Source organism: Ranitomeya variabilis, chromosome 1 (genome assembly GCF_051348905.1).
Source record: "Ranitomeya variabilis isolate aRanVar5 chromosome 1, aRanVar5.hap1, whole genome shotgun sequence".
NCBI lineage: Eukaryota > Metazoa > Chordata > Amphibia > Anura > Dendrobatidae > Ranitomeya > Ranitomeya variabilis.
In genome coordinates, this window is record NC_135232.1 from 337,133,446 (window position 1) to 337,152,717 (window position 19,272).

Here is a 19,272-nt window from a genome sequence, read left to right on the forward strand (position 1 = left end):
ATGTACGGTTTGTTTTTTTTTACTTTTACGCTGGTAACCACGGTAAACATCGGGTTACTAAGCGCGGCCCTGCGCTTAGTTACCCGATGTTTACCCTGGTTACCAGCGAACGCATCGCTGGATCGCTGTCACACACAACGATCCAGCGATGACAGCGGGTGATCAAGCGACGAAAGAAAGTTCCATACGATCTGCTACGACGTACGATTCTCAGCAGGATCCCTGATCGCTGCTGCGTGTCAGACACAGCGATATCGTATGGATATCGCTGGAACGTCACGGATCGTACGGTCGTAGCGATCAAAGTGTGACTGTGTGACGGTACCCTAAGGCCCTGAATACACACATACAAACTCCTCACCGGAGGTGCCGGTATTCTAGGGGTTTATTTCAGCCAAACCCTAACCATATCCAGACATGAGCACACTGGCGCTGAGCTCATAGACTTTGGATTGATACTAGTGCATGGCCGTGCGGCGATGCGAACCTTTTATAGCTGTAGCAGACAAGGACCTTCCAAGTGGTCCAATAGGAGCTGCTACAGGGCCTGAGCTTGTGACCCCCGACCTCCAATGAGAGGTCCTCCCATGGGCATGCTCAGTGTGTGCAAAGCAGGACTTAGTCCCAGAAAAGCCTGCACACCGCTGACCAGTGCTGGCTACAAAAGCAGTACCTGGAAAGGCAGCAGTAATCCTTTGCACAATATCAGGCTGAGCGAGACGCTGGGACCGATGTCTCCACTGAGCAGGCTCCACTGCGGCCGAAGCAGAATGGGAGACCGCAGCAGACATGGCTCGAGATTCCCCCTGTGCAGCGGCGGGAACTTGACTCCTAACAGGTACTAGATGAAAATCTGAATCTCCTACAAAAACAGATGAAAAAATTGAGACTTTTGATAAAACAAATACCTCATGGCTTGGTAGAATTGTCTTATATAAAATGATAATCCTACCAAAACGTCACTATATCTATAGAACTGTTCCAATTCAGATTCCAGTTATATGGATTAAGAACTTGCATAAGCAAATGTCAACATTTATTTGGAGTAAAAAATCACCAAGAGTAGCCAAATCATTACTATATAAGAACAAAAGAAATGGAGGCTTTGGTCTTCCAAATCTACAGGCCTACTGTAAGGCAGAGCAGGAAATGGCTTATAGATGAAACGTAAACCAACTGGGCAGAAATAGAAAAGTTTTAGGGTATGTGTCCACGTTCAGGAAACGCTGCGTTTTTGACGCTGCGTTTTTCCGCAGTGTCAAAAACACAGCGTCCAGATGTTACAGCATAGTGGAGGGGATTTCATGAAATCCCGACTCCACTATGCGTTAAAAAACGCATGCGTTTTTGCCGCGAAAACGCATGCGCGGTGCGTTTTTTCAAAACGCAGCATCAATGAGCAAAACACGCAGGCACACCGCAGGTGACCTGCCAGTGACCTCAGGTGCAGTTTTGGTCAGGATTTTACTTGCATAAAATCCTGTCCAAAGCCTGAAGCAAGCCTGAACACATACCCTTACAATGAGAATTCTCCCTTAGAAGCTCTTATTGTTGCGAATTTACTAGACCGATCCCTCCCTCTACTGGAGAATATACTAATAAAATCTACAATTACGACCTGGAGGAAATTATATAACATTTCTTACAACTTGGGCCGAGAGGTGGCAGATGCGGTTTAGCAATTATAAGGGTATGTGCACACGTCAGGATTTCTTGCAGAAATTTCCTGAAGAAAACCGGAAATTTTCTGCAAGAAATCCGCATTTTTTTTTTGCGTTTTTTCCCCGTTTTTTTCGCGTTTTTTTTAGCATTTTGCAAGCGAAATTAGTTTGCAGAATGCTAAAGTTTTCCAAGCGATCTGTAGCATCGCTTGGAAAACTGACTGACAGGTTGGTCACACTTGTCAAACATAGTGTTTGACAAGTGTGACCAACTTTTTACTATAGATGCTGCCTATGCAGCATCAATAGTAAAAAGATATCATGTTAAAAATAATAAAAAAATGGTTATACTCACCCTCTGCAGACAGCCGATCTCCTCAGCGGCGTCCGTTCCTATAGATGGTGTGTGCAGGACCTTCGATGACGTCGCGGTCACGTGACCGCGACGTCATCGCAGTCATGTGACCGCGACGTCATCGCAGGTCCTTCTCACACACACCATCTATAGGAACGGAAGCGGCAGCATGCACCGCTGAGAGGTGGGAAGACTGGGGGCCATCGAAGGTGAGTATATGACTATTTTTTATTTTAATTCTTTTTTTTTGACCAATTATATGGTGCCCAGTCTGTGGAGGAGAGTCTCCTCTCCTCCACCCTAGGTACCAACCGCACATGATCCGCTTACTTCCCGCATGGTGAGCACAGCCCCGTGCGGGAAGTAAGCAGATCAATGCATTCCTAGGTGTGCGGAATCCCCGCAATTCCGCAAATTTAATGAACATGTTGCTTTTTTTTCCGCGATGCGATTTTTTCGCGGAAAAAAATGCAACATTTGCACAAGAAATGCAGAATACACTTAAAATAATGGGAGGCATATGTAAGCATTTTATTTCGCGTTTTTTTCGCGTTTTTATCACGTTTTTATAGCGAAAAAACGTGAAAAAAACGCAAAAAATACTGAACGTGTGCACATGGCCTAAATGTCAGGTTATACACATGGGAAGAAGGAATCAATATCACCATTACACACTGAACGGGAAATCAATGGGTAAATCTGACATGGAGAAGGACTTGGGGATCCTAGTTAATGATAAACTTACCTGTAGCAGGTAGTGCCAGGCAGCGGCTGCCAAAGCAGACAGGATCATGGGGTGCATTAAAAGAGGTCTGGATACACATAATGAGAGCATTATACTGCCTCTGTACAAATCCCTGGTTAGAACGCACATGGAGTACTGTGTACAGTTTTGGGCATCGGTGCTCAGGGAGAATATAATGAAACTAGAGCGAGTACAAAGGAGGGCAACAAAATTAATAAAGGGGGCATGGGGGAACTACAATACCCAGACAGATAAGCCGAAGTAGGATTATTTAGTTTAGAAAAAAGACGACTGAGGGGCAATCTAATAACCATGTATAAGTATATAAGGGGACAATACAAATACCTCTCCAAGGATTTGTTTATATCAAGGAATGTGATGGTCACAAGGGGGCATTCTCTGCGTCTGGAGGAGAGAAGGTTTTTCCACCAACATAGAAGAGGATTCGTTACTGTTAGGGCAGTGAAAATCTAGAATTCCTTGCCTGAGAAGGTGGTGATAGCGATCTCAGTCGAGGGGTTCAAGGGGGGCCTGGATGTCTTCCTGGAGAGTAACAATATTGTAGCTTACAGTTATTAGGTTCTTTAGAAGGACGTAGATCTGCGGCTTTATTCTGACGGAACATAGGCTGAACTGGATGGACAAATGTCTTTTTTTGGCCTTGCTAACTATGTTACTATGTAAATTAGTTACCCATTAGAAAAACTTTCTTTATTTGTATTTTGCCATGCCCTTCCAGACTTTCCTATAGATAAATGGAGAAAGAATGGTATAACCAATTGTTCGGCCTTATTTACCGGACCGAAAAAAGATTCAATCATAAATTTTCTATCCATGTACAACCTTCCTAAAGAGGAAATACATAACTTTTAGGAACTAAGGAAATATATTAGGGGGAAATTCTCTTTTTCCCATATCTCTTCCAAGAGTTATTATATATCTTATGAAAAATCCCTTAATAAATACTATTTGGAACACTAAAAATCTGTATACACTCTTCAGTAGTGACATAACTATTGAAAAATCAAAACACATGGTTAAGTAGGAAGAAGATATCAATCAATGTTTTTTGCCTGAGTCATGGAAAGAAGCAACTACAATAACATACAAATGAAATGTAAATGCTAATATTCATGAGAATTATTTTAAAATCTTACCTCGTTGGTTCTATACACCTGTCAGATTAAAGAAGATTTTTGTGGACGGTTCGGACTTATGCTGGAGGAACTGTACTCAAAAAGCTAACATATTACATATTTTCTGGTCATGTCCTAAAATAATTGACCTGTGGAAAGAATTAGCTAATTTATTGAGCAATATTAACAACTCTGTAGTTGATTTGTCTCCTCAACTGGTTTTGTTCTTGCTTGAGTCAAATCGGCTCCCCCTCAAAATTAAATATCTCGCAATCCATCTATTTGCTGTAACAAAAATACTTATAGCATCTAGCTGGAAATCAATAGATGTTCCCTCCATTTATGAAATAATGAGAAGAATGGCTACCCATAATTCTTTTGAACAATCTTGCGTTCTAAGAAATAATTCTTTAAAAAAAATACTATTCTACATGGTCATCTTGGAACCTATTTCTTTCCTCAAGTCGGAATGCCCCCTTTTAGGTAAAAAGCTTTATTATATGCCAAGCAGTACAATTACATATTTAACTAAGCAAATTGAAAATGGTTTTATTATATTATTATTGTTTCAATAAGGATGTTCTTTTCTCCTGTCCACACTCTCCACGTTTATCTGATCCAACCTTCTCCTATGCCTTTTCCTTCCCCTTCCCCTCTACCTTTCCTAACTTTTCCTTCCACATTCTTTTCCTCTTGCACTAACCTTTTTTCTCTGTTGATTTTTCTTTGGATATAATTTTTTACTTGTTTAATTGAACAAGTTTTAGATCACTCTGTTATCTTTTATTACTCACCTTATTGACTATAACTATAATTCCCTTCCCAAACATTGTTAAAAAATCCCCCAAATAAAAAGAATATTGTTGAGAAAAAGAAAAATAAGAACTAAAATAATGTGGTTGCATAAATATGCACACTCTTAAACTAAAACTTTGCTGATGTACCCTTTGAATGTATGACAGCATTTTTGGATATAAGTCTATCACCATAGCACATCTAGAAGTGGCAACGTTTGCTCACTCTTCCTTGCAATAGCGCTCCAAATCTGTCAGTTTACGAGGTCATCTTCTCTGTACGTCGCCCTCTTCAGGTCAACCCTGCTAAACATACATTTTGGAATTATAGCTAAAAAGTTCAACCTTGGTCTCATCAGACCATAACTTGTCTTCCCACATGCATTTGGCAAAGTTGATGCAAGTTTTGGCAAAATATAGCCGAGCTTGGATGTTTTTCTTTGTAAGAAATGGCTACTGTCTTTTCACCCTACCCCACAAGCCAGACATATGAAGAATATGGGAAATTGTTATTACATGCAGTGAATAAGTAGCATTTGCCAGAATTTCCTGCAGCTCCTTTAGGTCTGGGCTGTGACTGAGCTATTCAAACACATGAATATGCTTTGATCTAAACTATTTTATTGTAGGTCTGGCAGTATGTTTAGGGTCCTTGTCCTGCTGGAAGGTGAACATATGCCCCAGTCTCAAGTCTTTTGTAGCCTCTAACAGGTTTTTCTCTGGGATTGATCTGTATTTAGCTTCATCCACCTTTACATGAACTCTGACCAGGTTCCCTGTATCTGCTGAAGAAAAGCATCCTGAAAGCGTGATGCTGCTACCACCATGTTTGATGGTGAGGATAGTCTTTTGTATTTAGCCCAAAAAGTTCTACTTTGGTCTCATCTGAACAGAGCACCTTCTTCCCCATGCTAGCTACTGTATGTTCCATACATGGCTTTTTGCAAACTGCAAACATGATTTCTTATGGCTTGCATTCAAAGACAACTATAGTCTTGCCACTCTTCCATAAAGGCCAGATATATGGAGTATATGACTAATACTAGATTCTCCCACCTGAGCTGTGGATCTCTGGATCTCTGCAGCTCCTCCAGATTGACCGTGGGCTTCTTGGCTGCTTCTCTAATTTGTGTTCTCCTTGCTTGGGATGTGAGTTTAAGTGGACCACCATATCTTGGTAGGTTTGCAGTTGTGCCATACCTTTTCATTTTTGGATGGTAGATTCAACAGTGCTCCATAAGATGTTCAAGACTTTTATAACCTAACCCTGCTTTAGAGGTATCATACTACAGGGGGGTGAATACAAATGCACGTAACAATTTTTCGGTTTATATTTTTAGAATAATAAAAACATGTTTCATTTCCAGTATAGATATTTATGGTTTGAATATTGTGTATATATTATTGTAGCCAGAATCTTATTAGATTTGTTTCCTTTGACAGGTTATTTTTTGCTGGGGCAAGAGAGGGTCATCTACCAAGTGTCATGGCCATGATCCACATTAAACGATGCACCCCAATCCCAGCACTTCTTTTCACGGTAGGCCTCCAATTTCCCACCTGCTCATTTCTACTTTGCGTTGACATTTTTTATATCTTTTACCTTCTTGATTTTTCAGATGCTAATATTGCTTTTTTCCATGTTACTCTCCCAATAGTGCCTTTCCACTCTACTCATGTTGGTAACTAGTGACATGTATACTCTGATCAATTATGTTGGCTTCATCAATTATCTGTTCTATGGTGTTACCGTGGCGGGGCAGATTGTCCTCAGATGGAAGAAGCCAGACATCCCTCGACCAATAAAGGTTAGCAGGACTGACAGAAGTTCTTATGATATTAGACAATTCTTACATATTAACAAGTGGGTGTTGGATGTGTGTTTATATGTGGGGCATTTAACCACAGCAACACTGACATCTTCATATAGATTAGGCCTATCTTGACCTCTTACCTGAGTTTAGTAAATAGTTCACTAAAAAATCTATTACAGGAGCATTCATTACCATTTTTTCATGTAGACAAGCCACCTAGCAGACATGAGAAAGCAAACCTCTGACTGTGTTCTGAGGTGTATCTAGGATTTCTGGCACCTGTAGCAAGAATTCAGTTTGCATCCCCCCCAAGTGGTTTGAGTAGTTGTCATGTGACCATTCATTTCTGTGATATGCGATTTGCAGACTTAGTCATGTGCCGACGAGCTGCTAATCCTATTTCTCTCAATGTTCAGTGAAAAACTAAGAGAAGTAGCAATAATAGCTTCTTGTCAAGTGAACGTAAGTATTAAAATCGCATATGAGTGAAGTTTCCATGTGATGACTTCTGGAACCTGCAACCTGCAAGCAGAGCCAAATCCTGACAGTGAGTATATTACACACTGTTAGGTTTGGCATGCTACAGGACTTAATTTTATAATTAAAATTGTCCTGTCCAGGTTTAAGATGAAAGTTTAAAGGCTTCTGAATTCACATAGCGCTTGCACTGCACACTTTTAGGATTCTCCCTTGTTGTGGTGGCAAGAGTGGACAGTCATGTGAGCACAAGTAAGGGATTTGGATACTTCTAGCCACATTCCCACTAGACGTGTCTGGCCTCGTCAGTGCATTATTGAATGAGGCCACGCATATCTAGTCGGCACGTGACCACAGGTATGTAAATCGTTGGCACCAGAGAATCCTGACAGCGTGTAGTGCCCACTGAGAGAATTCAGAAGTCTGCAGTTACATAAAATGACTGCAGACTAATCACAAATTTGAACAAGCATGCTTCTAGCATAGATAAAAACATAGTAACCCTTAACTTTTCAGATGGCCCAACACATTATTAACATAGCCATGTATTAACATAGCCTGACTCCCCCTAGATACGCCCCTGCTTTGTTCGCTGACTGTACTGTTTATGTGCTGGCAGTGGCACATTTTTCCTGGCAGTGGCACATATCCTTCTGTAAATTGGGCATGTGTTGATAACATGCATGTTGTATGGGATTGTATGAAAGGGAACGTGTTAGGTCAGATAATGCCATTAACCTGCATATATAATGTTAATAGCATCATGGAAGTGCTTAGGCGCTTACTAAAAGTGGGGTACCCAGGAGAAAATGATTTTTATACATCATGGAAGCCGCTGGCTTTCAGTCATGAAGGTGTCCTGGCGTGGCTACAGTCATTGCTTACAGCACTGTGAGCGGCATTTGTACGCATGCCGTGGCATTTTGACTTACAACTGGCTCTGCAATGACACACTGTAGTCAAAGTGCTGGAGCGTGCTTATAGTATAGTGAGTGATGACTGTAACCTCTCAGGCACGCCTGTGTGACTGAAAGCCAGTGGCTCCCAGGAAGAGTAGAGTTCTTCCCGGAAGCCTATTTTTCAGTACAGTGGCCAGGCACCCTTATCATGATATTAACCTGTAGATTAACTCTGTACCTGCAGGTTAATACCGTTATTCGACTTGACAGGTTCCCTTTAACAACCATTTTGCCTCTCTACAGTTTGTTTCAGCCTGTGTTGAAAGGGCCTTAACATGGGCACAGATCAACTTGTTATGTTGTTAGTTGGCGCTTTTTGCCCATCTAAATGTATCATAGATAAAACATAAACATGCTCTGCATTAAAAAATGAGAAGCATGGTAAGAAGTTTCGTGAGAAGCATCAGAGACATTTAGAGAAGCAGAAAGAAAAGGAAGAGAAGCAGTGGCTTGATATGCAATAATTCCCTCTTTGTCTTACCGCAGGTTAACCTCATATTTCCAGTGATCTACCTCCTCTTCTGGGCTTTTCTGCTGGTCTTCAGCTTGTATTCTGAACCTGTTGTTTGCGGAATAGGCCTGGCCATCATGCTTACTGGTGTCCCTGTTTACTTCCTTGGGGTCCATTGGCAAAGCAAGCCCCAGTGTTTCAATAACTTTGTTGGTGAGTATCTCAGTTCTTTGTGTCACTTCTTGATTCAGATATGAATTAGCACTTTGCCATTGCTTACATGGCGAGTGGAGTAACTGTGAATCTGTTTTGTGTTCCACTTCCTTCAGATGCAATGACACGAGCGGGCCAGAAGCTGTGTGTGGTGGTTTATCCTCAGATGGACAGTAAAGATGAAGATGACAGTGAGGAGACAAAAGAGCAGAAAGCTCCAATCTATAAGCCAGGGTCTGAAGATGGAGATGGTGCTCATGCCTGAGCTTCGTTACTCCTCCATTGAGCATTCACTCCAATCCTACTGCCCCTATAAGCCAGGGTCTGAAGATGGAGATGGTGCTCATGCCTGAGCTTCGTTACTCCTCCATTGAGCATTCACTCCAATCCTACTGCCCCTAAAATCCCATGCTGTCAGGACCACACTATTCAACCCTGCAGAGATAGATGGAACCTGTGTGTATTTGTGAATGTGTATGTGCGTGTGCGCCTCAGTGTGCACATAGACTATGCTGGTTATTAGATTTCCTGTCTCCATTGCCCTCAGGTATTTGTGGTGTCCCAGGGTAAAAATCACTCGGTTTAAAGTCAGTGCTACGTAATTGTCTGTACTCGTAAGACATGCAGTTGTGCATTGTTTCTCTGTAGCTCTGTCTTTTACTGTACTGTGGAACTGTTCTTTATCACCACTATATACAGTGCCCTTATTTGCTATACTAGTTTTCCTGATGGGCAGCAGAAGGAAATGCAACACTGCTGTGTCTGGTGGCCTAATGTCTATGCACCTTCTTCGAGAGGAAATCTGAACTCTAAGTGTGTGTCTATCATGATTTCCAGCAAACCTAAATCTAAAACCTAAAAATTATAGGTTGCTCCTCATGATCGGCCACAACGGACTTTAAGTATACCAGATCGAGGTACCTGAAATGCTTGTTGGCCCACCGCGTGCACACTCCTTCCATGAATCTGCTGCTTAGAAAAGAACATTTCACATATCATCACCAAAATAATATTCAGTGCTAAATGAAGGTTTACACCTGACAATCATGAGACCCACACAAAAATGACTCCTTGAACGGTCTGCACCCCACATGTGGACATAATGGCACATGCAATTCCAACGGTGCAGCCTGCTACAAAGGATGGCGTTCTACATTGTGGCCTCAGGTTTCCTTTCCCTGTCCGTACCAAGGCATGTCAGACCTTATTTCAATTTAAAGCTGCGGTTAACCAGAATTCCTTGAGGATTCTCCAGACTCCTACTACCCAAATAACCTACATACACTCCAGGAGCTCTGGGTAATTATTTGCCAGGTGTTTTAATTTTCCAGAATACTCTACATGTTTTATATATATTTTTTTTATTTAGGATCTATTGTCTCTGAATGTAATAAAATGGATCTTGTGCCTTTTGGTGATTTGCCTATATGAGTGAAGTAATGTGCGTTCCGATTGATATATGTTTTTAAACACTAAACACACTTGATTTACTACAAATGTTCATTCCTGTTATAGAAGCACTCCTCCCATCAACGTTTTTATCCTCTTAATATATTGCTGTCATATATTGCTATTATATAGCACTGTGTACCTACAATTGCTCATTTTGCTTTTCTACCCAGTTAATTCTTCCATTTTCCATTTGGTCAAGGACATCACATGATTAAAAACTGACTAGCTGAATGCTTCTAAGCTCTATGTAGAAACAGAAGATCAATTTTCCCTGTATGAGATATAATTCACTGCAATCGTCCCTGACAAGGGGGAAGAGCGGAGCAGCCGGGTCAGGGGTTGAAGAGGGGAATGATTTATGCAGGAAAAATAGACTTCACATTTCTATATAGAGCAGAGAAAAGAAAAGAATTAGTTGGGTGTAAGGGCAAAATGAGCAATTGTAAGTACACAGTGCTATATAATATGATGACTACAATATGATAAAAGAATACAAATTTGATGGGAGAACTTCTTTAAGATTGCTCTCTATTCTTTTTGTGACTTGAGGTAATTATTGTGGCTATTGCACCATTGTGGATTTTATTGAACCAAACCTTGAGAGGCTGCAGTGTGCAGGAAAATTCTTAAAGTTAAAGAACACAGATCAATTATGAGAAAAACCCAAATATATACCATAGATAAAATTATAAGACTTTTCTTAAGTTTTCTGAATTTTAAAGTCTTGTGCTCAGATCTGGCAGGATTTGGCCTTTTTCATTGTTTTGTTGACTTGCTGTTCCATGGTATAAGATAGAAGAAGAATTAATTCACATAATTTTTCTCCTAAATTCACCTAAAGTAAATCGCAAAATACAAATAAGGGAAAAACCTCCAAACAAAAGTCTAAACGTTACTTCAAACTGAATATAGTTAACACCCATGTAAGAAGACTGTCCTTTTGCAAAAGAAGAAATCATCTGCCTGTTTAGGGTTAGTCAGACTCTCTCAACACACACTGTACAAAGGCAGACAGCTACAGTCATAACACACTAAGGAGAGTGTGTGGCAGGATTGCAGCTGCTGCCTCTAGCCTCCTGCTGCTTCATAACACACAGGAACCTATCTTGCATCTCTTCTTATCAAAATACATCCATTCTGAATATAAACGCATCTTTACTGTGATTACACCCTACAGACTCCCAGTCTCCTCTCACACACTTGTATTTACCATTACAGAAGCAGGAAGTTTCACGCAGCTGTCAAAAGAGTGAGACAGCAGAAGGCCGAGTCACTGAAGGGTCAGAGCTATTATCACTAAACAATAGACCAATCTGATATACACTCACTGGCCACTTTATTAGGTACACCTGTCCAACTTCTTGTTAACACTTAATTTCTAATCAGCCAATCACATGGCGGCAACTCAGTGCATTTAGGCATGTAGACATGGTCAAGACAATCTCCTGCAGTTCAAACCGAGCATCAGTATGGGGAAGAAAGGTGATTTGAGTGCCTTTGAACGTGGCATGGTTGTTGGTGCCAGAAGGGCTGGTCTGAGTATTTCAGAAACTGCTGATCTACTGGGATTTTCACGCACAACCATCTCTAGGGTTTACAGAGAATGGTCCGAAAAAGAAAAAAAATCCAGTGAGCGGCAGTTCTGTGGGCGGAAATGCCTTGTTGATGCCAGAGGTCAGAGGAGAATGGGCAGACTGGTTCGAGCTGATAGAAAGGCAACAGTGACTCAAATCGCCACCCGTTACAACCAAGGTAGGCCTAAGAGCATCTCTGAACGCACAGTGCGTCGAACTTTGAGGCAGATGGGCTACAGCAGCAGAAGACCACACCGGGTACCACTCCTTTCAGCTAAGAACAGGAAACTGAGGCTACAATTTGTACAAGTTCATCGAAATTGGACAGTAGAAGATTGGAAAAACGTTGCTTGGTCTGATGAGTCTCGATTTCTGCTGCGACATTCGGATGGTAGGGTCAGAATTTGGCGTAAACAACATGAAAGCATGGATCCATCCTGCCTTGTATGGAGCATCTTTGGGATGTGCAGCCGACAAATCTGCGGCAACTGTGTGATGCCATCATGTCAATATGGACCAAAATCTCTGAGGAATGCTTCCAGCACCTTGTTGAATCTATGCCACGAAGAATTGAGGCAGTTCTGAAGGCAAAAGGGGTCCAACCCGTTACTAGCATGGTGTACCTAATAAAGTGGCCAGTGAGTGTATGATGTACAGTGAATCTGTTTGGAAATATAGTGGAAATTCTATCTAATAAGACTACCACCTAAAATTAGTACTTATTACATTTGTACCAGTAACTTATTTTACAAAAATATTTTATATTTAGTATATCTGCATGTTTGGGATGTTAGGCTTTATAGTGACTCAGTTACCAGTTTTCATAATACAAACTGTATACAATATTAAACAGATATCTTAGACCTAATGAGGCTGAAGTATTTACTTCTACAAGCCATGCCAGAATTTGTTGTATAATCCTGTTACTAAGTTTAGCTATAGAATGAAATAGCTTATGAGTAAAAGTCAAAATGTATTCAGTATCTGACCACCCAGCCCGATTGGCATCTGTAGCTTGTACTGAGCAAAGTGAGATCTCAGCAGCAGCAGGGAGGAGGGACCCTGAGGAGCTGTCATGATAGGTGGGAGGACATTGAGTTTGAGTTTCATAACTGATTATACAGTCATACTGACATGGATTTTCAAAATTAAAACAACATCCTTATCAGATAATAGATAAAATGTAATAATGTATTCAGTTTGTACTGTGAAATCTAGTGACAGATCTGGTTTAACAATAACAGTTTACCTTTGAGAATTATGTTTTATAATATTACAAAGATGGTTGCAGTTCAGCGCATGGGACTGCAATCTTGATAGTTTGGTATCTAATGGTGCTCTGTCTTAATTTAGAAAGGCTGTCCAGAGCTACAGTATTCATGACTTTTGCTTATGATAGGTCAACAATAGCAGAACGATTCCTTAATAAATAGTACAACCAATAATAATTGTCGTGTGACCTTTAAGAAGATTAATATACCTATATAGTGGAAACACGACTACAATAAATTTGAATATTTAATATTTATTAACATAATTAGAATCGGACAATAACAAAACAAATCTCTCAACAGAAAAATTGTCCGGTTGACATGATATGATAAAGTGCTTATGTGTAATACATGATTACAATAGCAGCCAAAAAAATATTGCACATATGGGGTAAAAAATCACAGGTGCATTTCCAGGTAAGGGTCACATAAATAAATATTAGTACCAAATAAACTGACCAGTGCTCAGTAACAATTGCACCTATGCCCCAACAATAGCACAGTGTGTAATATAATTCAAAGAGTATGGAATATAGAACAGTGGCAAAAAGACACACACCTTACTGGCACAACTAGTTATAGAAGTAAAGAGTTAAAGTGACTAGTGCACAATACAGAGAGTAGATAATGCCAGATAGGGAAAGGGGCTGCTTACCCGCTCAGACCGCCGTGCCCAACGCACGTTTCGCCGCAGGTTTCACAATGTCTGAAATAAATATTAAATATTCAAATTTATTGTAGTTGTGTTTCGACTATATAGGTATATAAATGTCATATTCCTGTGTGACATTGAGACAAGTGTGCCCAAATAATGGTTTCTTTACCCCCAGAAAAAGTAACTTATTAAAGACAACACATGTATTACTGACATGGTTAGAGGCTGTAACACGTTCTGTCATGAAAAATGTATTCACAAACATGGCTACGTGATATAATACAGTTACGGATTATATATTACCTTTGGATTCACTCCTAGCCTTGGCTAAAAAACTGCAATTGTGATTTCAGACAAGGATATGTGAACACAACGTCTTATAGATGTCGGTGAACCTGCAACGTTTTTGTAACCGTTTGTGGTGTTTTTCCTGAAGTGTCTTCTCTGTTACCACCAGCGTCTTTAAACTGAACTTGATGTGTTGGATAGCATTATTAACCTGCAGATATGTGGTCAACCTGTAGGTTAATAGCGTTAGAAAGTTGCCCAGCCACCTTATTGATAGTGCGACTCCTGGTGGAAAATGAACTTTATTCTCCCAGGAACCATCGGCTTTCAGTCATGCAGGGCTGCCGGCGGCACCACAGTCACCATTCAGAGTGAGCTGTCAGACAAAGTACCATGGCGTGCTTACAACCACTGCTTGCAAGGCTATGAGGGTGACTGTAGCTGCGCCGGCACGCCTGCATGACTGAAAGCTGGCAGCTCCCAGGAGGAATAAAGTTTATTTTCTCATGGGAGCTGCTACTTAAGTACAGAGGCCGGGCACCTTTATAATGCTATTTTTCTGCACAATAACCCTATATTTGCAGGATAGTGGCATTATTCTATATGACAGGTTCCCTTTAACATTTTATATATAAAATATTGGTGGCTTTCAAGCGGAATCTGACCCGAACAATGGTCATTTCACTTCTTTTAGCCAATTCATGGCTTTTTAAGCTTGAAGTGGTTAAAATAAGTAAAAAAAAGATGGAACATATGCACAGCAAGTCCCTTTACATGGCTGTTCGTCTGTTCATTATTTTGATCGCTTATTGAGTGCTTTTTCAGGTAGGTTCCGAGCGGAATTCGCAGGAAAAAGACTTCATGTGCACCATTAGGCTACCTTCTCACAATGAGCTTTTGGTGATGAGGTTTTGATGTTGCAGATTTTCTGCAGCATTCCTGCACCTCTTATATAAATTTAGTTACTTGCATTTTTCCGTTGTGTTTTTGAGTGCCTTTTTTACATGAATTTTTATTCAGTTTTTAACACTGCGTTTTTTATCTATTCTTGGTAACTCATGTTTTAAATAAAGCTGATTTGTTATTGATACTTCCTGGTAGTTTTCTTTGACAAAACATTATTGATATAGTCATGTGCAGATTACATTACACTGTGCAAATGCATTAAAAATGCATATGCATTTTTTATCTGTGCATTTTACACATCTAAGGCACGTCTATTAAAAAACTCTGCACATAAATTAATCTTGCCCACATGACAAATTGACATGTTGCGGATTTGAAATACACATCTGAATCTACACGTACCTGGAAGGCAATTGTTTACTGTTAATACCCCAAACACATTAGATAGCTGTTGAGACAAACAATCATTCGGCTAACAGCCATTGCTCCTACACAGGGACACTTGGCTCCACCAAGAGCTCCTGTGCTCCCTATGAGAGAGCCTCTGCTAGACTCCTCTGGCAGCTGTCATGCATCTGGGTTTGAACCCTTGGACCTGTACTTTGTGGTTGGCTTCTCTGTCCACCGAGCCACAGCAGATAAACCTTTCCTCTGGGTGTTTAGTTTCTGTTATCCTTGCTTCAGTCTTTTTAGGGGAACAGGTGTTTTTTTTGATTTGCTCATTTGTCTGCCCTATCACCATTCGAGGGTGGCGTTCTATAATTTCCCCCTGCTGATATTTCCTGCTGGCGATAGTCTCATTTGGATGTCCAGCCATACTGGTATAGTTTAAAACAATCGGTGAAAGACCAGCTAGGGTTTATCTCTCTCCTGTGTATGTCCTTTATCCTGGACATATCTTCTTTTTCTTTAAAGGAAGAAGGCAACATATTCTCTGACAGTATGTATTTAATCCTTTATTTTTTATTTCATGGTTTATTTTACTCACTCTGGTATCTCTTTTTATTTTAATACACTTTCTGTTCTGCTCTGCCCTCCTTTTCTTTAGGAGGAATGTGAAGTGCTCAATGGCCTTTCAGGCAGCATAGGTCCGTGTTGCTATCCTCTAGACTGTGGTTTCAGCTATCTCAGTTCACACATGGACCTCTATGGACTGCATGGTCAGGATCTCTAGTCTATACAGGAACCCGCAGGGTCAGTTGTAGGTTTTAGTGTGTTACCTATTTCCCCAAGTGAGTTGCTGCACTATCATACCATGATCACCAGCCCACTCCATTTTTTGTGTGCTGAGAAGCCATCATGGACACTGTGGACACCCTGACCGTGCAATTGCGGTCCTTGTCCGTACCAAGTCACATGCACGCCAATAAGTCTTTGAACCCAGGTACTGGATGACCACAGGAAAACCCACTTCACATTATTCAGTTGGAATAACAGCATGCTTTATCCGCTGCAACGCAGGTTCTACTCTACCCAAAGCAGTCTTTTGAGCCTCAAATCAATACCGACAAGACAATTCCTTCGAGCACATCATATCTACTCAACAGATAAGCTTTTTGACTACCAAGCATTACAGAAATTACTTCATTTAACAAGGCTATGACCGAGCCAAAGCTACTCTACGTGATCAACTTCAAAAACCAGCCCAAATTAATACTGATAATCAGGTAAGACTGATTACACCTTATCATGCACACTGGAGAGAAATGACAAATATTCTTAAATGATATTGGTCAGTTCTACTATCGGATTCTGCCTTGAGTTGTTTTCTACCTTCTGCTCCATCTATTATGCCAAGAAGGTCAAAGACCTTAAAATTATTTATTGTTTTGTAGCCATTATATTCCATCATCACCACCAACATTTCTCTCTAAGTTATCGGGTCTTAAATGGAGATGCTGCGCCTGTCCGCACCTGTCCGCAGATTGATAGAGCTTTTGATTTTTGTAACTCTACAAACTCGAGAACTTTTAAAATCCTTCATTACATTAACTGTTCACTGGCTACCTGTCCATGCAAATGTATCTATATGAGCCAAACCACAGTTGAATTTCGAGCCAGAATTTTGGAACATGTATGTGACATAAAAAATGCTTCAAAGAATGTCAAACCTGACAAGATAAAAAAATTAAAAAATATTCTCGGACATTTTAACCCCTTTCTGACTTCGAACGGGATAGTACATCCGAGGTCAGATCCCCTGCTTTGATGCGGGCTCCAGCGGTGAGCCTGCATCACAGCCAGGACATGTCAGCTGTTTTGAACAGCTGACATGTGCCCGCAATAGCGGCGGGTGGAATCGCGATTCACCCGCTGCTATTAACGAGTTAAATGCCGCTGTCAAACGCTGAGAGCGGCATTTGACTAGTGCTTCCGGCCGGAAATGCACGCATCGCTGACCACCGTCACATGATCGGGGGTCAGCGATGCGTCGGCATAACAACCAGAGGTCTCCTTGAGACCTCTATGGTTGTTGATGCCGGATTGCTATGAGCGCCACCCTGTGGTTGGCGCTCATAGCAAGTCTGTAATTCTACTACATTGGAGCGATCTGAGCTTCGCTCCTATGTAGCAGTGGTGATCGAGTTGTGCCAGCTTCTAGCCTCCCACGGAGGCTATTGAAGCATGGCAAAAGTACATGCTTCAAAATCGCCCGATCTATCAATAAGAAAAAGGATTAACCTGATCGCTAAATGGCATAGCGATAAAAAAAATTGAAATGCCAGAATTCCGTTTTTTTGGTCGCTGCGACACTGCATTAAAATATAATAACGTGCAATCAAAAGAACGTATCTGCACCAAAATTGTATCATTACAAATGTTACAAAAAATAAGCCCTGACCTGACCGCAGATCACGAAAAATAGAGAAGCTACAGGTATCGGAAAATGGCACAATTTTTTTTTTTTTTTAGAAAAGTTTGGAATTTTTTTTCACCACTTAGATAAAAAATAACCTCGACATGTTCGGTGTCTATGAACTCATTATGATCTGGAGAATCATAATGGCAGGTCAGTTTTAGCAGTTATTGAACCTAGCAAAAAAGCCAAACAAAAAACAAGTGTGGGATTGCACTTTTTTGCAATTTTACCGCTTTTGGAATTTTTTTTCCAGTTTTCTAGTACATGACATGCTAAAACCAATGATGTGATTCAAAATTACATCTTGTCCCGCAAAAAATAAGCCCTCACATGGCCATATTAATGGAAAAATAAAAAAGTTATGGCTCTGGGAAGGAGGGGAGTGAAAAACGAAAAAAATGACAATACCCCGGGTAATGAAGGGGTTAAGGAATACCACAATTGCAACTTATGATTCATAGGCATAGACAAGATCTGTCTAGGAGCCAGAGGTGGTAACATAAAAAAACTCCTGGAACAGAAGGACGTTAAATGGATCACCATTTTAGACACCGGCAAACCAAAAGGTTTAAATCATTTTGTCAGGTTCGCTTAATTTCTTCCGATTCCCGATATTGCTGTGGGTTCTTGGGTTTATGCCTTTTGTAGTGTTCATTTTTTAGTCATTTCACTGTACTGTGGACTAATTTTATGCTGTGTTATTTTTATAGAAAATGCGAATGGGATGATGAGTTGGTTTCATTTTTGAATACGAAATTGAAGAGCACCATTCACAAGTATTTTGTATTTTTGTGTATCCGGATCTGGATTGTTTATCTTGATTTTTTATTAAAAAAAAACCTTGGGGTTTAATATATGATGGTTACATATATTTTTCTTTTTTATTTACTTAGCATTTTTTATTATTTTTCATTATATTATTTTTTGTTTTTCTTTTTTTTAAATCTTTTATTGTTTTCTCTTTATAATTTTTTTTTTTCGTTTTTTGGCTTTTGTATATTATCTATACACATATTGATATTCATTTTCTTTTTTTTACTCACACACTTCACTTATTCAAAAAGCTTTCCCATGGGTTTGATTCAGAGGCATAACACAAAAAATATCCACAAGATGGCAGTATTTCTGCAAAATGAGAGTAAACAGTAAAATAAGATTAATGTCTTCTGAATGTCATTATATACATATTTATAACTTTGATATAGCTTTCTTATCTGTAAAGATTTAAAATGTGGAGGCTTAAAACATTTGTGCCATTTGTATACTTATAACCTTATCTCCAAGATGGAGATTTCTGGTTCTCTGTGGGCGCACGTGTGTTCCTTGTCATCGCTGCTTCCCTTGCCGGCCCAACGACCTATCGGGGCTCGCCCTGTGCTTTCATGCAGTGTGACACTGAGCCTCTGTGCTACTGAGTCGCCCGCCAGGGCCATGGTGTACTCAGTACCGGGTCCGGTACTTAAGGAGAGATGTCACGGTGGCGGTGACCCGGTCCGTGGCCCTGGGCGCCCATGTAAAGGGAAAGGTCTTTTAAGGGTTTAATAAAATTTGTGTTCGTGACGCCACTTGTGATATTCGGTCAGAGGGGCCAACGCTGCTTAAAGGGGTTCCACTGGGGTGAGGCAGCTGAGATGGTATAACTTCCCACAGGTCAAGTATAT

General features: G+C 40.5%; 1 protein-coding gene across 3 annotated transcripts in view; it reads left to right on the forward strand.

The window, feature by feature from the left end:
- SLC7A8 (solute carrier family 7 member 8) overlaps positions 1 to 10,013 on the forward strand; it is an 80,041-nt gene extending 70,028 nt beyond the window's left edge. Inside the window, exons 9-13 of one of the 3 annotated variants that reach the window (XM_077299435.1) lie at positions 6,135 to 6,231; positions 6,350 to 6,499; positions 8,428 to 8,605; positions 8,722 to 8,839; positions 8,923 to 10,013. In XM_077299435.1, coding sequence (XP_077155550.1) covers positions 6,135 to 6,231; positions 6,350 to 6,499; positions 8,428 to 8,605; positions 8,722 to 8,839; positions 8,923 to 9,007 — 628 coding nt within the window. In that variant the 3' untranslated portion in view covers positions 9,008 to 10,013. Of the gene's footprint in view, positions 1 to 6,134; positions 6,232 to 6,349; positions 6,500 to 8,427; positions 8,606 to 8,721 lie in introns of all 3 variants that reach the window. The other 2 variants (XM_077299428.1, XM_077299424.1) reach the window with 2 other exon arrangements.
- The last annotated feature ends 9,259 nt before the right edge of the window (positions 10,014 to 19,272 follow it).